The sequence below is a fragment of the Leucoraja erinacea genome, chromosome 10, assembly GCF_028641065.1.
Source record: "Leucoraja erinacea ecotype New England chromosome 10, Leri_hhj_1, whole genome shotgun sequence".
Classification (NCBI taxonomy): domain Eukaryota; kingdom Metazoa; phylum Chordata; class Chondrichthyes; order Rajiformes; family Rajidae; genus Leucoraja; species Leucoraja erinaceus.
Genome location: NC_073386.1, coordinates 34942228 through 34962528, shown reverse-complemented (window position 1 = coordinate 34962528; position 20301 = coordinate 34942228). Strand labels below are relative to the sequence as shown.

At 43.9% G+C, this 20301-nt stretch overlaps 1 protein-coding gene across 1 annotated transcript in view; it reads left to right on the top strand.

The window, feature by feature from the left end:
* qsox1 (quiescin Q6 sulfhydryl oxidase 1) overlaps positions 1 to 15217 on the top strand; it is a 53735-nt gene extending 38518 nt beyond the window's left edge. Inside the window, exons 7-12 of the mRNA XM_055641952.1 lie at positions 720 to 851; positions 2605 to 2734; positions 5234 to 5356; positions 6386 to 6542; positions 7267 to 7455; positions 10688 to 15217. Of these exons, the coding sequence (XP_055497927.1) occupies positions 720 to 851; positions 2605 to 2734; positions 5234 to 5356; positions 6386 to 6542; positions 7267 to 7455; positions 10688 to 11529 (1573 nt within the window). The 3' untranslated portion in view covers positions 11530 to 15217. The remainder of the gene's footprint in view (positions 1 to 719; positions 852 to 2604; positions 2735 to 5233; positions 5357 to 6385; positions 6543 to 7266; positions 7456 to 10687) is intronic.
* The last annotated feature ends 5084 nt before the right edge of the window (positions 15218 to 20301 follow it).

Below are 20301 nucleotides of genomic sequence, written 5' to 3'. Positions count from 1 at the left end.
CCATGTATACAGATCTCATATACCAATGCTTGTTGCTTGGTCCGCTATGCCTTGGTGAATCAAGTGCCTCTTCCAAATATTTATAAATGCAGTGAGAATACCTGCCCCCATTGGGCGGCGCAGGTGGCAGAGTTGCTGACTCACAGCGCCAGAGAGCCGGGTTCGATCCTGACCTCTGGTGCCGTCAATGTGGAGTTTGCATGTTCTCCCTGTGACCGCATGGGTTTCCTCTGGGTGCTCCAGTTTCCATCCACAGAGCAAAGACATGCCATTTTGTAGGTTAATTGGCCCTCTGTAAATTGCCCCCAGTGTCTAAGGAGTGGATGCATAACTGGGGTAACGTAGAACCAGTATGAATGGGTGATCGATGGTCGGCGTGGCCTCGGTGGGCCATAGGACCCGTTTCCATTATATATCTTACCATTCATTTCCAGACCAATTCACTTCATTCCACTCCACTCCAACCTGCTGAGTGTGTCCAGCACCTCTAGTTTTTATTTCAGATTTTCAACCTCTGCAGCCTTTTATCTCTGTCAGCACTACTATCGACAGGTGGACTTTGCCAGCAGAACAGAGCGGAGAACGGCCCATTGCAAGCTAAAGGACTTGCTTTGTACTGGTGAAGACAAGGGACAAAACTAAATGCTTCTGCCCCTCGGGCTGGTGAGGTGAGATGGTAAATGTTCTTCATGTGACGTTGGCTTTATCTTGAACCATAGGAAAATGGAGACGCGCATCTTCTACACATACTACCTCCGCCGGCTGCCGGGAGTGACGCGAGGAGCTTACAAGCTGATGGTGAACAACTCGGCTGACCAGGCCACAATGGAGCCATGGAAAGACTTCAACAGGTCAGGCCTTTCCAACAAATGTTATGGGGAACTACTGTGGCTACCTCTCAGCAATTTGCCCCAACCACACCAAACCCACACCTTATTCTGTTCCCACTGGGAGAAATTCCAGAATCGTAGTCATACCGCATGGAAATGGGTCCCTCAGCCCACCAAATGGAGGCTGAGGGGTGACCTTACTGAGGTGTACAAGATCATGAGGGTCAGTCTCAGTCTACCCCACGACAGAAGGGGGACGGGTTGTACCGTTACGACAGAAGGCGGAGAAGTTGTACAATTTCGACAGAAGGGGGAGGAGTTATACAGTTGCATAGGAAACATTTACAGAGCTATTGACCAAATGCTGGCAAAAGGGACTCGCCCAATATGCCAATTTAGCCGACATGGTCAAGGTGGGCCGAAGGGTCTGGTTTGGTGCTGTAAAGCTCTATGACTCTAAATCCATGTCATCAAACACCTAATTTACTGTCACTCTACATAAATCCCATTTTATTCTCCCCACATTCTCATTCAGTCAACCCCCTTTGCCCAGATTCTGCCATTTACTTACACACAGAAACATAGAAACCAGGGGTAATCTACTAATTTACTTTTGTAGACCAGAGCATTCTAAGCAAAACCCAAGGTGTTCCAGGGAGAAACTTAACAGAAACAGCAGTAGAGGTCAGGATTGAACCCAGGTTATTGGAGCTGTGAGGCAGTTGTCTCTACCAGTTGTACCATTGCATCATCTGAATGTTAGGGAAGTGAACTGTCAATGGTCAATGATGGTGAGAGCGGAGAAACAGAATTGTAGTATTATAGAGGGTAGCCGGTGGAGGTCATTAGTGGGGAAGATTAATTAACAATGGACATAGAGTGCGAGAGTCATTCAGAGGGCCAGGCAGCATCTCGAGAGAACATGGATTTGGGTTGTGACCCTTCTTCAATTGCAATGGCTGTGCTGTACTGCTCTTTTTGAGCACCAGAGGGAGCTGGTGGACAGTCTCATTTCCACCAGGGGCCACAAGCTGGGTTCTCCCCCCTCTCAGGCCTGCCGTGTCCAGGTTTCATCCTGACTGCGGTGCTGTCTGTACGGCATTCAGATGTTCTCCCTGTGACCACGTGGGTCTCCTTTGCATGCTCCAGTTTCCTCCCACTTCCCAAAGACTGGCGGGTTTGTAAGTTAAATTGGTTCTGTCATCCACTCCCAGTATGTAGGGAGTGGATGAAGTGGGAAAGCATGGAGCTAGTGTGAATGAGTGATTGCTGGTTGGCATGGACTCAGTGGGCCAAAGGGCCTGTTTTGGTGCGATACAGTGTGACTAAATCTATGCCAACCATCAAACATCCCATTTACGCTCGCTGTACACATATCTCATTGTATTCTCTCCACATTCTCATCAAACCCAGATTCAGCCATTTGCTTACGCACCAGGGGCAATTTACAGTACCCGGTCCCTTACCCCCCTCGCTTTCCCCCCCCCCTCAACACGTAACTATGTCCCTCTCTCAGTACAAGATTTAGCTTTATCCGTCCCTCTGTTGCAGAATTGAACTGTACGCCCTTCCACCACTATAAATGGATAACACCCTTCCCACTATTAATGAGCAGCTGCATCTCTCTACACTCTCATGATCTCCGGCTGCACCCTTATCTCCAAGTTGAGCGGGAACTGATTCCTTCGCGGGTGAGGTGATGATGCAGCCTGTTTTGGGGCCATAATAAGATTTTGCTATATTAATATATTTTTGTCTGTGTTCCTCTCTGCAGCTCCAGAGTGTACATGAGTGACCTAGAGTCTGCACTTTACTACTCCCTCAGGATGGAAGTGGGGAAACATCAGAAGCTATCGGGAGACACCCTTACTGCATTGCAACACTTCATCGCTGTTCTCACTAAGGTTGGTCCATCAGTGTTTAGTTTGGTTTAGTTTAGAGATGCAGCCTGGAAGTGGGCCCTTCGACCCACCAAGTCCATGCCGACCAGCGATCACTTGTACACTAGTTCTATCCTACATTGGTTTACACAAAGGACATTGGCCGAGATTAATGTGTTTTGTATGCTGGTGAAGTGAACCGTTTAAAAGGACAAGGCAAACGCCCCCTGAAGGAGTGGATAGAAGGATCCCTCTCTTCTGGAAGGTCCAATACATCTCACCAATAAATCCCTACAAGCCACAGATTAAAACTTCAGTTTGACAATGAAAAGAAAAGGAAGTCATACATTAGAAACATAGAAACATAGAAATTAGGTGCAGGAGTAGGCCATTCGGCCCTTCGAGCCTGCACCGCCATTCAATATGATCATGGCTGATCATCCAACTCAGTATCCCGTACCTGCCTTCTCTCCATACCCTCTGATCCCCTTAGCCACAAGGGCCACATCTAACTCCCTCTTAAATATAGCCAATGAACTGGCCTCAACTACCCTCTGTGGCAGAGAGTTCCAGAGATTCACCACTCTCTGTGTGAAAAAAGTTCTTCTCATCTCGGTTTTAAAGGATTTCCCCTTATCCTTAAGCTGTGACCCCTTGTCCTGGACTTCCCTAACATCGGGAACAATCTTCCTGCATCTAGCCTGTCCAACCCCTTAAGAATTTTGTAAATTTCTATAAGATCCCCTCTCAATCTTCTAAATTCTAGAGAGTATAAACCAAGTCTATCAGTCTTTCTTCATAAGACAGTCCTGCCATCCCAGGAATCAGTCTGGTGAACCGTCTCTGCACTCCCTCTATGGCAATAATGTCCTTCCTCAGATTTGGAGACCAAAACTGTACGCAATACTCCAGGTGTGGTCTCACCAAGACCCTGTACAACTGCAGTAGTACCTCCCTGCTCCTATACTCAAATCCTTTTGCAATGAAAGCTAACATACCATTCGCTTTCTTTACTGCCTGCTGCACCTGCATGCCTACCTTCAATGACTGGTGTACCATGACACCTAGGTCTCGCTGCATCTCCCCCTTTCCCAATCGGCCACCATTTAGATAATAGTCTGCTTTCCCGTTTTTGCCACCAAAATGGATAACCTCACATTTATCCACATTATACTGCATCTGCCAAACATTTGCCCACTCACCCAGCCTATCAAAGTCACCTTGCAGTCTCCTAGCATCCTCTTCACAGCTAACACTGCCCCCCAGCTTAGTGTCATCCGCAAACTTGGAGATATTGCCTTCAATTCCCTCATCCAGATCATTAATATATATTGTAAATAGCTGGGGTCCCAGCACTGAGCCTTGCAGTACCCCACTAGTCACTGACTGCCATTGTGAAAAGGACCCGTTTACTCCTACTCTTTGCTTCCTGTTTGCCAGCCAGTTCTCTATCCACATCAATACTGAACCCCCAATGCCGTGTGCTTTAAGTTTGTATACTAATCTCTTATGTGGGACCATGTCGAAAGCCTTCTGGAAGTCCAGATACACCACATCCACTGGTTCTCCCCTATCCACGCTACTAGTTATGTCCTCTAAATATTCTATAAGATTCGTCATTGCACAGATTACATTGTGTTTAATATCATGTTGAAAGTCAGTATTTGTACCGTTTGAAAGGATTATTTTTATACCTGTATCATCAGATCCATTGTAATGAAAAAGGCAGCATGGTGGTGCAGCGATAGAGTTGCTGCCTCACAGTGCCAGAGAAACGGGTTTGATCCTGAGTACCGATGCTATCTATATGGAGTTTGTACGCTCTCCCTGTGAACGTGTGGGTTTCCTCCGAGTGCTCTGAGTTCCTCCCACGTTCCAAAGACGAGCAGGTTTTGTATGTTAATTGGCTTCGGTAAAAATTGTAAGTTGTACGGGGGGCATCGATGGTCGGCGTGGACCCAGCGGGCGGAAGGGCCTGTTTCAACGCTGCATCTACAATCAAAACTAAACTAAAAAGCTGGACAGACTTGGAGTGTTTTCTCAGGAATGCCAGAGGTTGAGAGGAGACCCAATAGAAACAAATAAAATGAGAGACACAGATGGGGTACAGTCAGAGCGGTTTTCCCAGGGTAGAAAATTTAAATACTGAAGACGCAGCTTTAAGGTAGAAAGGGGCAAAGTTTAAAAGAGATATGCGGGGCAATTTATTTTACACGGAGGGTAGTGAGTGCCTGAAACGCGCAGCCAGGGGTGGTGGCGGAGTGACATCAAATTCAGTTTGAAGAAGGGTTCCGACCCAAAACGTCACCCCATCCTTTTTCTCCAGAGATGCTGCCTGACCTGCTGAGTTACTCCAGCATCTACAGTTCCTTCTTAACCGTGATAAGGGCTTCTCTTTTTGGAAAGATCAGCCTGGATGTTCTTCATTGTTATTTATTGGATAAAGCTGAGAACTCGAGGCAAAAACATGCTTGTTCTGAATTGTTGACAAAATTATGATTTTTTTTATTTTTTTCTCCCTAGCTCTTTCCTGGGCGACCGTTCATTATGAAGGTGCTTCAGATCACCGACACCTGGCTGGCAAATGTTGGCACAGAGAACATCACCTTTCGTGCCCTTACAGATGTGCTGGACAACAAGAATGAAGTAAGCTACCCATCCATGGATCGTATCTGCTCTTGTGATACAGAGAGAGTGGTTGGAAAGTGAAACGCATTCTCACAAGGAGGACTTGTGACAAAAATTATACATGCATGGATTATTCAAATGTCAATATTGCCTTCATTATGAGGCCTTGTATGAGTATGAATTTCATTGCTCATCGGCCACACACTAGGCCTGAACTTGCTGGAGTTTAGAAGGATGAGGGAAGGGGGAGGGGGGGGGGGGGTACACCTCATTGAAACATGGAATAGTGAAAAGCCTGGATAGAGTGGATGCAGAGAAAAATTTTCCAGGAGATTCTAGGATCAGAGGGCACTGCCTTAGAATAAAAGGATGTTTTGTTATCAGATCAGTATTATGTACAATACATGATATATTATAGTGAAAGTGTACATCAGGTAATACTATACATCAATTAGGGCAGGCATTCACAGCGCCAGGGATCTGGGTTTAATCCAGACTTCTAGTGCTGTCCGTGTGGAGTTCTCCCTGTGATGGCGTGGGTTTCCTCCGGGTGCTCCGAATTTTCCCTTCACATCCCAAAAGACCCGTGGGTTTGGATGTTAATTGGCCTTTGTAAATTGCCCCTAATGTGTAGGGAAAGTGGGATAACATAGAACTAGTGTGAAGGACCAGTGGTCAGTGGGCCAAAAGCCTGCTTCCATGCTGTATCTCTAAACTTAACTCAACTTAAGTACAGAAGTGAAGTACAAAAGTGCAGATGTGAACTACAGAACTATGGGGAGAGGGCAGGGGAATGGGGTTGAGAAAGAAAGAAAGACCAGCCATGATTGAATAAATTGAATTTGAGTAAATTTGGTGGGCCTAATTTTGCTCCTAAGACTTATGAACATAAATAGAATCAAGTCAAACTCGTGTACAATAGGTAAAGCAAAGAGGGAGATAGAGTTCAGAATATAGTTCCCACATTGCATTGCACCAGTTCCATATATTGTATATGTTCTGAACGTGTGCAGATCACATTCATTCTTTGCTTGCTTTGCTTTCTAGACATCTGGAGCCATCTTGCCTGACAGAGTGAGTTGGGTGGGTTGCCAAGGCAGTAGACCACACTTCCGAGGATACCCTTGTTCCGTATGGACTCTGTTCCACCTCCTAACAGTGCAGGCTGCAAAGCAGAATGAATCAATGGTACTTGCAGGACAAAGTAAGACTTCATATTTCTTTGTTTAATAGCATCTATCTCTTCTTTTGAAGATGAAGGTGATTGTTGGATTGATTATCACCCTGACAGGTTCATCAGAATAGTTTAGTTTAGAAATACAGTATGGAAATGGGTCCTTCAGCCACTGTCCATTGATCACCTGTTCACACCAGTTCTATGATATTCCACTTTCTTGTCCACTCCGTACACACTAGAGGCCTCAGTGGGCCAAAGGGCCTGTTTCCATGAGGAATGGGGTTGCTCTACAAGCTGGCAAAGACTCGATAGGCCCCTCATATTCCAAAGACGGCAGTTTTGCAGGTTAATTGGCTTCTGTAAATTGACCCTTCTGTGTAGGATAGAACTAGTGTACGGGTGATCATTGGTCGGTGTGGGCTGAATAGCCTGTTTTCACGCAGTATCTCTGAATTAAACTTAAATCTGAAGGTGTGTGTGTGTCTGTCTGTCTGTCTGTCTGTCTGTCTGTCTGTCTGTCTGTCTGTCTGTCTGTCTCTCAGGTTGTTTCCATTGAAATGAGCTCTGCTTGGTTTCCATAGTTGAATGAGAGAGTAACAGAAGAGTGACCATCGGACGGTGGGGGAGTGGGCTACTTGCACCAGGAAACAGGGGAAATTAGACCTTTAAATGAGGAGCCATGGGAATAAGTGAGTGCTCCCAATCTTCTAATACTAACAGAGATAATCTTTCTGAAACCCTACCTCCCCAGGTGTTGAGACTGATCCTCTGGAGGTCCTGCATGCCTTGAGGCAGTACGTCAAGCATTTCTTTGGATGCAGGGTGTGCGCCAGCCATTTTGAAGCCATGGCAGCGGAATCCATGGACCGCGTCAACAGCTTCAACCAGGCTGTCCTGTGGCTGTGGTCTCGTCACAATCATGTCAACAACAGGCTGGCAGGTGAGGAAGAGTCGGCTGGATGGCCAAGCAGGTGATGTTATTATGGACACAAGGGACTACAGATGCTGGTTTACCAAAACAGACACAATGTGCTGGAGTAACTCAGCAGGTCGGACAGCATCTCTGGAGAACAAAGATAGAGTCATACAGGGTGGAGAAATGCTCCGGCCCAACTTGCCAACCAACATGCCCCATCTACCCTAGACCCACTGACCTGCTTTTGGCCCATATTCCTCTAAACGTGTCCTAGTCATATACCTGTCCAATTGCTTCTTAAACGTTGCAATAGTCCCTACCTCAACTACCTCCTCTGGCCGCTCGTTCCATACACCCACCATCCATTGTGTGGAAAAAAAAAGTTACCCTCGGGTTCCTATTAAATCTTTCCCCCTTCACCTTAAACCTATGCCCTCTTAGAAACATAGAAACATAGAAATTAGGTGCAGGAGTAGGCCATTCGGCCCTTCGAGCCTGCACCACCATTCAATATGATCATGGCTGATCATCCAACTCAGTATCCCGTACCTGCCTTCTCTCCATACCCCCTGATCCCCTTAGCCACAAGGGCCACATCTAACTCCCTCTTAAATATAGCCAATGGACTGGCCTCAACTACCCTCTGTGGCAGAGGGTTCCAGAGATTCACCACTCTCTGTGTGAAAAAAGTTCTTCGCATCTCGGTTTTAAAGGATTTCCCCCTTATCCTTAAGCTGTGACCCCTTGTCCTGGACTTCCCCAACATCGGGAACAATCTTCCTGCATCTAGCCTGTCCAACCCCTTAAGAATTTTGTAAGTTTCTATAAGATCCCCTCTCAATCTTCTAAATTCTAGAGAGTATAAACCAAGTCTATCCAGTCCTTCTTCATAAGACAGTCCTGACATCCCAGGAATCAGTCTGGTGAACCGTCTCTGCACTCCCTCTATGGCAATAATGTCCTTCCTCAGATTTGGAGACCAAAACTGTACGCAATACTCCAGGTCTTGTTCCCGATTCCTCCGCTGGTGACGTTTCGGGTCGGGACCCTTCTTCAGACTTGCTGTGTCTCACATTTCTGTCCGTCTGTGCCACCACTGTAGTGAAGGAAGGAAAATCTGTAATTGTACAATCAGTGTCGAACACCTTCAAATACCACAGTGTCACGCAGAGTGCTCCCGGGCCAACTAAACACCTTTGAAGAAAACATGAAGTGTTTGGAGGAACTCGGCAATCTGGCAGCATCTGGGGAGGAAATGGACAGGCGACGTTTCAGCTCGCCACACTTCTTCTGACTTGCATCCAAACAGTTCAATCTGAAAAAGGGTCCCGACCCGAAATGTTGCCTGTCCATTTCCCTCCTCAGGTGCTGCCTCACCTGCTAGGTTACTCCAGCATTTTGTGTTTTGCGCAAGTTTCTCTAGCATCTGCAGTTTTTTGTGTCTCCAGAGTACTCTTGAACCATGCAGATTGTTTGAAAATGCAGCTGCTAATTCATGCACCCAGGAAGAGGCTGGTGTGGGCATCACAAGGCATTTGATTTCCAGTTGGCTTCATGAATGAATATTGAAAGGGTTTTATCAGGATGCACAGGAAACTGCTTGGTGAAAGATCTGAGCCATGTCGGTCAAGTGGAACAGTTTTAACTAAACCCTTGGTAAACTGTTTCATTTGGTGTGTAATCTGCTCCATATTTGGTGCCTGGAATAAAAGGGTTGAGAACAGCTCCCTCAGAAGACTATTCTGGCTAATAAAACCCTCAAATATCCTATTCGTCTTTAAAGAGTTTTCCAAAGATGGGGACCAAATTAATTGTCCTGGCACTTTACAAATGGTGGGATTTCATCCTTCATTGACTCTGAAGCAGTGAAATGGCATCAAACGCCGTCCCTGGGCAGGCTTAGCCTCCACGTGTCATTTAAAACAACTGCCCCTCCCCTCTCTAAACACCAGGTTGAGGGGGCTGAATTAAATGAGCTGTATTCGGGACCCTACACCAGCTACCTGCTGTCTTGCTAAAGCTGTGCTAATCCCCCCACTCTGCAAAGAGTAGACTTGATGGGCTGAATGGCCTAATTCTGCTCCTATAACCTATGAGTAGCTGGAAGATCCCATTGCAAATCGTCACCTATCCTAGGCTTTCAGAAATGCTGCCTGAGCCGCTGAGTAACTCCAGCACTTTGTGTTCTACCACCTAGTGCTGCATAGAAACCATCATAGCAAGCCTTGTATCCGAATACAAATGTGTAAAATGAAGCCTCTGAATCTTGCGTTGCTGAATTGTTTAGTATATTGTTACGTTACCGAGGTACAGTGAAAAGCATTTTTTTTTTTCTTGCATGCAATTCAGTCAGCAGAAAGACTATGCATGATTACAATCAAACAATCAAGTACAGAAGTTGCGAGGTCATGTTGCAATTATATAAGACATTGGTGAGGCTGCATTTGGAGTATTGTGTTCAGTTCTGGGTACCATGTTATATGTAAGATATTGTCGTTGCAAAGGGTGCAGAGAAGATTTAAGAGGATGTTGCCAGGAGTTGAGGGTCTGAGCTATAGGGAAAGGTAGAGCAGGCATGGACTATATTCCTTGGAGCGCAGGGGGATGAGGGGCAAATCTTCTCGAGGTGTATAAAATCATGAGATAAATAGATCAGGTAAACGCACAGAGTCTCTTGCCCAGAGTAGGGGAATAGAGGACCAGAGGACATAGGTTTAAAGTGAAGGGGGAATAGGAATCCAAGGGGTAACTTTTAAGAAATCTCAACATTTAAGAAACAATTCGATAGGTGCATAAATAGGACAAGTTTAGAGGGATATGGACCAAACATAGGCAGGTGGAACTAGTGTAAATGGGACACGTCGGTCGGTGTGGGCAACTGGGGCCGAAGGTCCTGTTTACATGCTGTATGACTAAGCCATCCACAGGATGCGGATACAGGATGAAGGCTATAACTTTTAGTGCAAAGTAAAGTCTGATTAAAGTTCAAGAGTTCTCCAGTGCTTTGCTCTTACATGTACCTATATACAGTGAAATATGTTTTGCTTACATTCCAGTAAAATCATACTGTACCCAACCGCAATTATATGTTAGCAAAAGAATGCAAAGATTCTCATGTAAAAACAGTGAAATTAATCTTAAAGAACGCAAAGAGTCGCCATGTTTGTGGTGTCCGCTTGTATCTTTCAAGTATCAAGTTCTTAAAATTGAATACTGTATATACAATTGAAGTTTTCTTATCCTCGTATTTCCTCAGGTGCTTTAAGTGAGGATCCAAAGTTCCCAAAGCTTCAATGGCCACCTCCTGACATGTGTGTGGAATGTCACATTGATGCCAATGGACACCATATGTGGGCCAAAGATGCGCTGCTGAACTTCCTCCATGGGTATTACTCTCCAGATAACATAGACTACAGTTATCTGGAAGAAGAGGAGGCACTCCTGGAGAGGCAGAAGGCAAGGGAAGGTACTTGGAAGGACCAAGTGAAGCCTGACCCAGAAGAAGAGGAGGAGAAGAAGGAGAAAGGAAAAGACCCAGGCAAGGAAGAAGGAGAAAGCAAGGAGCCACCTACGATGCGTGAAGAACAACGGGTCAACCACACAGTAGTGAGGAGGATCAGGAGTCAGAAGAGGACTTTTGTCAAGTGGAAACGTACAACTAGGATGGAAGTAGATGACATACTTGACCTGGACTCAATCGTGAATGAACAATACAAAAATCAAGCTAAGTCCAGGACTGAAAACAAGAGAACTAACCTGGAGAACAACCGATACCATGGACCCAAATTGCATCTGCAGTCCATTGATGACTCTGATTTTTACGATGTACCTGTGTTTAGAGAGAGGTTGCAGAATTGGGTGGTGGGGAGTAGGCAGCTCTGGGACCAAGTCAGTCCTAAGAAGAAATGGATGAATATGATGGGAGTGAACCTCTCCCACGTGGATACAGGCCTGTGTGTGCTGTTATACTGCTTGTCCGCCCTATGTCTCCTCTCCATGTACCTCTACTTTAGAGTGAAGTTCCGCTGGTGGAAATGGAAATATTGGTTCACTTCTGTCCCTGCTGGTGTACAACATAGCAAGGAAAGGAAGTGGTGAAGTAACGATCCTACAGGCCACAGGGAGTGCAATGATAGATATTTCTGCTGAGATTAATAGATACAGAAGATCTTGCATTAGAAATAATTTAGAATATCAGTAACCTAGCTGGAAAAACACCATTACATTAGGGTCACCTGCGAATTAATTATCATGACGACACTTGATCACAAAATAAGGAATTTCAAATCTAGACGATTTACTAAGTAAAACTTAAAATGGTGGAGTAACCCGGTGGGTCAGGGAATGGATAGGCGACATTTTGGCTCGGGATCCTTCTTCACACTGAGTCTTTCGTTTCTGTCGCTCACATATTCCACCCTGACTTGCTCACTCTAGAAAGGTAAAATACTGAGATTCCAATCTATCTCCCTATGACAATTCTCCATTGATTTTGCAAGGGGCTTCTTTTTGGTAAGGCACTTTGGGACATTTGCACGCCTTAACTCTGAGAATACCACCAAACTCTGCAAAGGGAGACCTAAAATTTGTGCATCTATACCAAATTTATTTTTGAAAGTCTTTGGGCCATATTTAGCTGTTCCCATATTAAGGCACATTGGATCACCCCAGCAAGAGTTGGTGAGAAAAGTAGGCAAGGGGACAGAATCACTGAGATTATCTTTACAGGAGCAGATAGGCTTTAAGGGTGGCACAGTGGTGCAGCGGTAGACCTGCTCTGACTGATGAAGGCCAATGTGCCAAAGGCCTTTTTGACCGCCCTATCTACCTGTGACGCCACCTTCAAGGAACTATGTACCTGCACTACTAGATCCCAGAGCTATACCATCCACGTTGTAGGTCCTACTCTTATTAGTCTTTCCAAAATGCAACACCTCATATTTCACTAATATCAAAAGGAATGCCGATGAAATTACACGTGATAGACACAAAATGCTGGAGTAACTCAGGTCAGGCAGCATCTCTGGAGAGAAGGAATGGGTGAGATCCTTCTTCAGACTCTTCAGCAGAATAATATAATATCTTTTGAGCTGTTAGAACAAGATCCTGGTTCTCATCTCAGGTAAACTTAAAATATTCCTTTGCAATACTCAAAGAAGAAGTCATCATTTCCCACCAACCAATAGATTCTTTTTTTTACATGTGGCCTTTGTTTATTGCCCAATCCTAAATATCCCAGAAATACCACAGACCAAAATACCCCAGAAATACCACACGCATACGGATTTGTAGGTTAATTAGCTGTGTAAAATGGGCGGCATGGACTCAGTAGGCTGATGGGCCTGTTTCCGTGCTGTATCTCCAAAACTAAAACTAAACCTGAGGTTTTTTTTTACAATAATCCAGAAGTTTCACGGCCAAGGCGGATTCCTTACTTACTCTTATCAACTTGTCCTCACCCTCAACAACATCTCTTTTGACTCTTCTCACTTTGTTCAACATGTTCTCCACCCCCATGCCACCCTTGTACCTCTATTCTTCATTTACTATCTCATTACTATTTTGTGAGGAAATTAGTTATCATATCACCACTTCAGAAAGGAGCTTAGTTTAGTTTTAGTTTAGAGATACAACGCAGAAGCAGGCCCGTCAACCCTCTAAAACTAAATGAATCACAACTTCTCTTTCTGGAAGAGAAATTAACCTGTAGTCTCAGTTTGAACTTCAGTACTATTTATTGAATTAATAGTATTATTGTATTAATAGTCTTTCAAGTTCACTTTTACCTTTGGAGTCATAGTCATGCAGCGAGGAAACAGGTAATTTTTGTCCAACTTGCCCAAGCTGACCGACATGCCGCATCTACATTCGTCCCATCTGCTTGCATTTGGCCCGTATCTCTCCAAACCTTTCCTATTCATCTACCTGTCCAAATGTCGTTTTAAAGGTTGGGACTGCATCTGCCTGCACTAATCCTCTGGCAGCACGTTCCACATACCTACCAACCTTTGTGTAAAAAAAAAAAGTCGACCCTCGGATTCCTACTGATTCATTCCCCCATCACCTTAAACTTATGCTCCCTTGTTCTTGATTCCTCTACTCTGGGTAACAGACTCTGTGTTCACCTAATCTATTCCTCTCAGGACCTTATACACATGTGGCACAGTAGGGCAGCGGTAGAGCTTCTGCCTTACAGCGCCAAAGATCCTGGTTCGATCCTGTACGGTTGTCTGTACGGAGTTTATACATTCTCCTCATGACCTGCATTGTTTTCTCCGAGTTCTTTGCTTTTCTCCCACACTCCAACTAGGTTAATTGGCGATATCAATGTAAAATTGTCCCTAGTTTGTGTAGGGTAGTGTTAATGGGTGGGGATCGATGGATTCGGTGGGCCGAAGGGCCTGTTTCCACGTTGTATCTCTAAACTAAACTAAAAACCTTTGTAAACATAGAAACATAGAAAATAGGTGCAGGAGTAGGCCATTCGGCCCTTCAAGCCTGCACCGCCATTTGATATGACCATGGCAGATCATCCAACTCAGTATCCCATCCCTGCCTTCTCTCCATACCCCCTGATCCCTTTAGCCACAAGGGCCACATGAGGAAAATTACCCCTCATCTTCCGATGCTCCAAGGAATCAAATCGTAGCCTGCGCAACCTCTCCCTAAAGCTCAGGCCCTCAAGTCCTACCAACACCCTTGTGAATCTTCTCTGCACTCTGTCCTGCTTTACAACATCCTTCCTATAGCAGGGTGACCAAAACTGAACACAATACACCAAATGTGGCCTCACTAACATCTTGTACAATGGTAACATAACATCCCAATTAGAATAGTCAATAACCTGACTGATGAAGGCCAATGTACCGAAAGCCGACTTCACCATCTTTTCATATTGTTCACATCCAGTATTGAATCTGAATTGTGATGGTATTCTCGCACAAAGCCAACTGAAAATGTTTATAGAGAGCACAGTTGAATATATTAGAGATTCAGAAAGAGCTATGACATTACTGAAGAAATTCAAAACACTATTTGATTACCTACATAAAGGCAGACTTGTTTCATGCCATGTTTAAGTTAAGATACAGTAGTATATAGATGGTCGGTGCATGGCCCAAAATTTGTTTTGAGATATGTTAGTAGCATTTGGCCGACAATTTTGCCTCACTGGCATCTCAAATTATTGTAAGAAAGATAATATTCCCTTTTTGCATTTGAATACAAGTCCTGGAAGGGTGCAATAGCTTGAATGAGCTGGTTGTTTTAGAAATCCTTGAGTGCCATAGAAATAATTAAAATAAAATTATAAATTTTTAACAAGGATCCCAAGGCATGATTATCACTCTATTTTAGAAATGTGAAGAGCTTTATGCCTGCTTTAGGAGCCTCATGGCTTATATGTTATTTGGCAGATATTTGTTTTAATTCTCTTGGTGTATGTAATCAAATTTCCCTATCCTAATGTGGTCAATGAGCTCTTAAACTCTTTAAAATGGCCCCGGTTGTATGTGCTTTTTTTCCTTGCGTTGGCGGCTGTAAAGATAACCGCGGGTTGGGTTTCTAGATGTGATTTCTCTGTCTGTAAAGTAGAATGCAATCAAAAATCAGATGCCAGTATATCCAGTACCTCACTTTTGTCCCGTAATCGGCAATCAGCCCTGGCAAATTCTGCTCATTCTGAACTGTGGGGCAGGGTACATTTCATTTACGACAGGTCTCTATATTGATGCATTATTCATTTTCATTGAGCCATTAGCCTTCCATATAAAGGTATGTTCAGCTATTTTTTTGTCTCTTTATTTGATTATATATTGGTAGTTAATAACAGATATATCTGCCTTTATGTCTTCAATGGTTTTTAATCAATTTTTAATATCTTGAAAAAGTCAATATTTTTACTGGTCTGTGAGAGGAGCTAACAAACCCTTTGCCACGAGTCATCAGAAAACCATACAAGTGGTCCTACCACCTGAGGCATAGTTACTTGTTTAGGAACTGTTTCAGTTCACTGCTTAACCTTGTTGGTAAGTCCGTGCAGCTGTCAGGAAGCATAAAAGATGACCGCGGGTCTGGTAACAGCTGGGGATGAAGGGATTGTGGGGGCTTATTCAAGTCAGTGATCACGACTATTGGTTCATTTATAAAGAAAAATATTGTTTATCCAGGCTGTTTACAGATAATCAGTCTGAAATACATACAGTAGCCGGCATAGGATGAAGTTGAACAAAATGATATTTGAAGTGATCTACCTCATTGTGGAGGAAGGTGAAGAAAATTATACATATGAGCAACAAAATGGGACTTTAATACCTTTAAACAGGAGAGCTTTTGATTATTGAATTAAGCATATTTTCTCGATTGTCTCTTCACCATTCTGCCCACCCTCCTTTTCCTACCACCAGCACCCCCCTCCCCCCCTCCCCCCTCCCTCTACCCCTCTGAAAGCATTGAGTAGTTTTATAGGTGTTGCATGCCTTTAGATACCTCATTGAAATAAACAATTGTTCACAAAGCAAAATACTACAGAAGCAATGGAGTCATGCAGGGAATATGCAGCTGACGAGCCAAATCTGTAGAGAGGAACAATTTAAACATTTCAGGCTGATCTTTCGGCTTTCATTTGGGTTGGCTAACTGCATTAAACATGACACTTAAAGCAAGTTAATGGATCCAGCCTGTCCAACCTAGTGAGTATTTCCAGCATCTTCTGCTTTTACAGCTCTTTTATTTAAAGAATTAGTTCTGGTGTGTCTGTGAAAAGATGTCCTAATTGTGGCACATTCAATTGGCAAGCTGAAAGTCTCCATGTGCAAAGTAACTTCCAACAGTATTCTTTGAGAGTGCTAATACTCATAATGGAACAATTTAAAAAAAACCTGGGGATGCTGGAAGCCTGCAATAAATCAGAAAAAGCTGGAAATATTCAGCATGTCAAGCTTCTAAGGGGAGAATGAGATGACCCTGGCTGACAGGAAAAGCATAAAAGCATAATATTGGAAGGATTAGTGGGAAGCTAGACTGGGAAGCTTTATAAAACCAACAAAAGGCAATAAGGGGAGAAAAGATGAAATATCAAGGTAAGCTAGCCAATAATATAAACACTATCAAATCTGGGTCTCTGGTGCCGCAAGGCAGCAACTCTACCTGTGCCACTCTGCAGCTTAATTATCACAACTAACCTATTACAACAGGATATAGCGATCTGCTTAAATAATGGCAATTCAATATAAAAGAACTCGTCCACTGGAAACAATTCACAATTAAACCAAGCCAATTAACTTACAAACCTGTACGTCTTTGGAGTGTTGGAGGAAACGAGATCCCAGTGAAAACCCGCGCAGAGTTTTGGGGAGAATGTACAAGTTCCGTACAGACAGCATCGAACCTGGGTCTCTGGCATTGTAATGCACCAATCCTACCAATGAACCAACTCGATCAGTGCACTGATCAATACTGCATTTCTTTGTTTTAAAGTGTTACGGTCTGTATGATTGGTTTCTTGTGCAGCATCGGGCAGCACTGCATAGAAATACAGGCCTGAGTCCATTTGAAGTTGTTACTGGCATGCCTGTGTCCTTGCTAGGAACCATTGATTTGCTAAACGCTGACTGCTACACGATGAGTAAAGCTTGATTAAAACATTAAAGTCTAACAAAGGTTGTCCGTTCTGCTGCCCAATAGTCTTTGGCAAAAGGTGGACACAATATCATTTCCGGAGTTTGAGCTTCAAGTGGTTGCTACTGACCACCCATGCATCAGTCAAGGTGCAAAGAAAAACGGCCGGGATACACACCTTCCAAGTTAAACGTGCACACCAAGATTAAGATTCCTATCCCCTAAAAGGACAATTATTATTTGCCAATATATTCAATTAGTTGCTTACGTTTTAATTTTTTGCATTCTGTGGGAAGTCATATTTTTTGGCTACACTATGAATTTAAACGTTCAGTGCTTAGAGTCGTTGTAATACCAAGGGATCAAACCAGGTGGCGCACTACAGCTGAGAATAATAATAATAATAATAATAATAATAATAATAATAATAATAATAATAATAATAATAATAATATCTTTTATTGTCATTGCACATATGTGCAACGAGATTTGGTATGCAGCTTCCATCCGATGTCATAACTTGAACAACTAAGACATTTAGATTTAGATACCCCGAGAAACATGATTTATAAAAAAAACAGTCAAACAGTAAAGCAGTCAAAACAGTCTAAAGTGCAAATGTGTCTGTGCTGGGTCGATGTGCGACGTGACCATCCGAGGGAGACAGTTCATGGGGAGGGGGGACTCAGCAGGGCTGGTTCAGAGCAGCTATAGCTCTGGGGATTAAGCAGTTCCTGAGTCTGGAAGTGCGGGCGTAGAAGGCCTTGTATCGTCTGCTGGAAGGTAGGAGTTCGAACAGTCCATTACAAGGGTGTGAGGGGTCTTTGTGGATGCTGACGACCTTCCTGAGGCACCGTGTGTAGTAAATGCCCTGCAAGGCTGGTAGTTGTGTCCCAATAATCTTCTGCGTACTGTGGACGACACGCTGAAGATAAGGTTGTAATAATGTGTTTTGTATGTGGTAAGGGAAACCTAATTTAATTGGTACCTCACACTTTCACAGTACCAATCTGTTGTGAAAATTGGTGAAATCATGAATAAAATGAAGATTTTGAGTAGAGAGGCCGGGTTGAAAGAAAACTTGAAGGAAGTGTGGAACATTATGTTTAGCCTCACTCCAGGTACTTGTCCCTGTGTGTGGCACAAAGGAGGAGCCACATCTCCTGGGAAGAAATATGCTGAAAAATAAAAATAAAATCTATTCAATTGTTGGTGTATAATAGTGGAAATGGAGGGGTAGTTTTAATGTAGGGTACATTGGACAGCAGAGCATTTGGAAAGTCTATCTAATGTCACCAGAGGGAGGCGGTACAATACCTTTTATTAGTTGGGCCTCGCTTGCATTTCTGAGAAGAAGTTCCAGTGTGATCTCAACATTTTAGGATGGAGGAGGGGGTTGAGAGCTAGCAGTGATGGACAGAAAGTGCTACTGATCTGGAAGCTGAAGGGGAAACAGTAAGTCTAAAAATTTTCAGCAATGATGACTGAGATGGCGACTTAGAGGGATGCTGATTCTTGTCATTTCGTGCTCTTTGCAGTGGTCAGTGGGGTGCCAACCCCCGACAGCGAATTGGCATTGTCATAAGACCTCAAATGGCATGAAATAAAGAGGTCCCTGCCTTTTTTTCTCAGATTGCTGGCTGCAGGATTTGCCCTGCTCTAAGATGGCATAGGGCTCAGCAGTGAATGGTAAGAAGTTTATCATTTTAATTTCACCGAATAATTAGGTGGCAAGTTTAACTTTTTGCCCATAGTATGAGAGGTGCATGTAATATTCTAACATGATGACATGATCTAAAGCTGTGAATCAGATTAATTGAACTATCCAGAGTATGAAAGTACTGTACAATCAAACATTTTTAGGTGTTCCATGCTATTTTTAAACAATTCTCATCAACAATTAAATGCTTTATGAAATACAATAGGAGCTCAGATCATCTCTTCCCACACAGCATGACACCCTATGATGGAATTGGAAATCTTACTTCATATTTGCTCACTTGCTCATACTCAAACTTGCTCACCAATGAATAAAGATCACAGCTCCCTTTCACACTAGGACAAAACTGGCAAAGAACAGCTCCCACCACAAATTGAGCTTCAGGTCCAATGGCTACTGTGACATCCTTCACTCTGCATTGCACCAAGCCCGGTGTGGATGTTGCCACCTACACATTCAGCCCATTCACCCAGAAAGATAGCCCCAGCAATTCCATTGCCTTCCGAATAATGGAATTTATTGACGGAAATTTCGTATTTTGTTGACATGCGATGCTTGTTTTAATGACACTTGTGCAAAAATTGTGCAGGTGAAGCCAGTGCACAACAGATGGTGAGCAAATGGTTGCAGGGCATGGTCAAGGACATTTATTGCTCTCGGGGGAGGGGGAGGGGGGGGGGGGGGGGGGGGGGGGGGGGGGGGGATTGGAGAGCTGTCATTGGCCAGGTACCCAAAATAATTTTCTTTTCTAGCCATGTCTGGTGTGTGGGAGGGGGGTCTGAATCTGAATGATTCTAGATGAACAGAAAAAGGGACATCCTTTCCCAGTGATGGAGGAATTGATCTCGCTCATGGCAGCTATGCTGAGCATTGAATCTTCAGCTCCCTGGGGAATAACTCTTCTTGTTTTGGAAATTAAAACGTGCTTGCGTGGGACAGGATGGGGATAGTTTCATTTGAACAGGAATAAAAATCACCAATTTGTCCTGGACCAGCCACGTCAAAGCAATGGTTCTACTTCTTTAAAAGGTTCAGGATGATTGGCAAGTCCCCAACAACCCTCATCAACTTCTACAGATGCGCCTTAGAATGGATTTTATTGGAATGCATCACTGCATGGTTTGGGAACAGCTCCATCCAAGACTGCAATAAATTGCAGAGACTTGTGGACGCAGCCCAGACCGTTACACAAACCAACTTCCCTTCCATTGACTCCATCTACACTTCACACTGCCTTGGCAAGGCCAACAGCATAATCAAGGACTAGTCTCACCCCAGCCACTCCCTCGTCGCCCTTCTCTGTTTCTTCCCAGCTGTTATCAGGCAACAAAACCATCCTATCACCGTCTAGAGATGATCCTGACCTCCCATCTACCTCACTTTAAACTGTCATTAATCGGACTTTATTGCACTGAACATTATACCATTTATCCTATATCTGTACAATGTGGGCTGCTTGATTGTAAACATGTATAGTCTTCTCGCAGACAAAAATTAAATCTCCCTGTGCCTTGGTATACGTGACAATAATA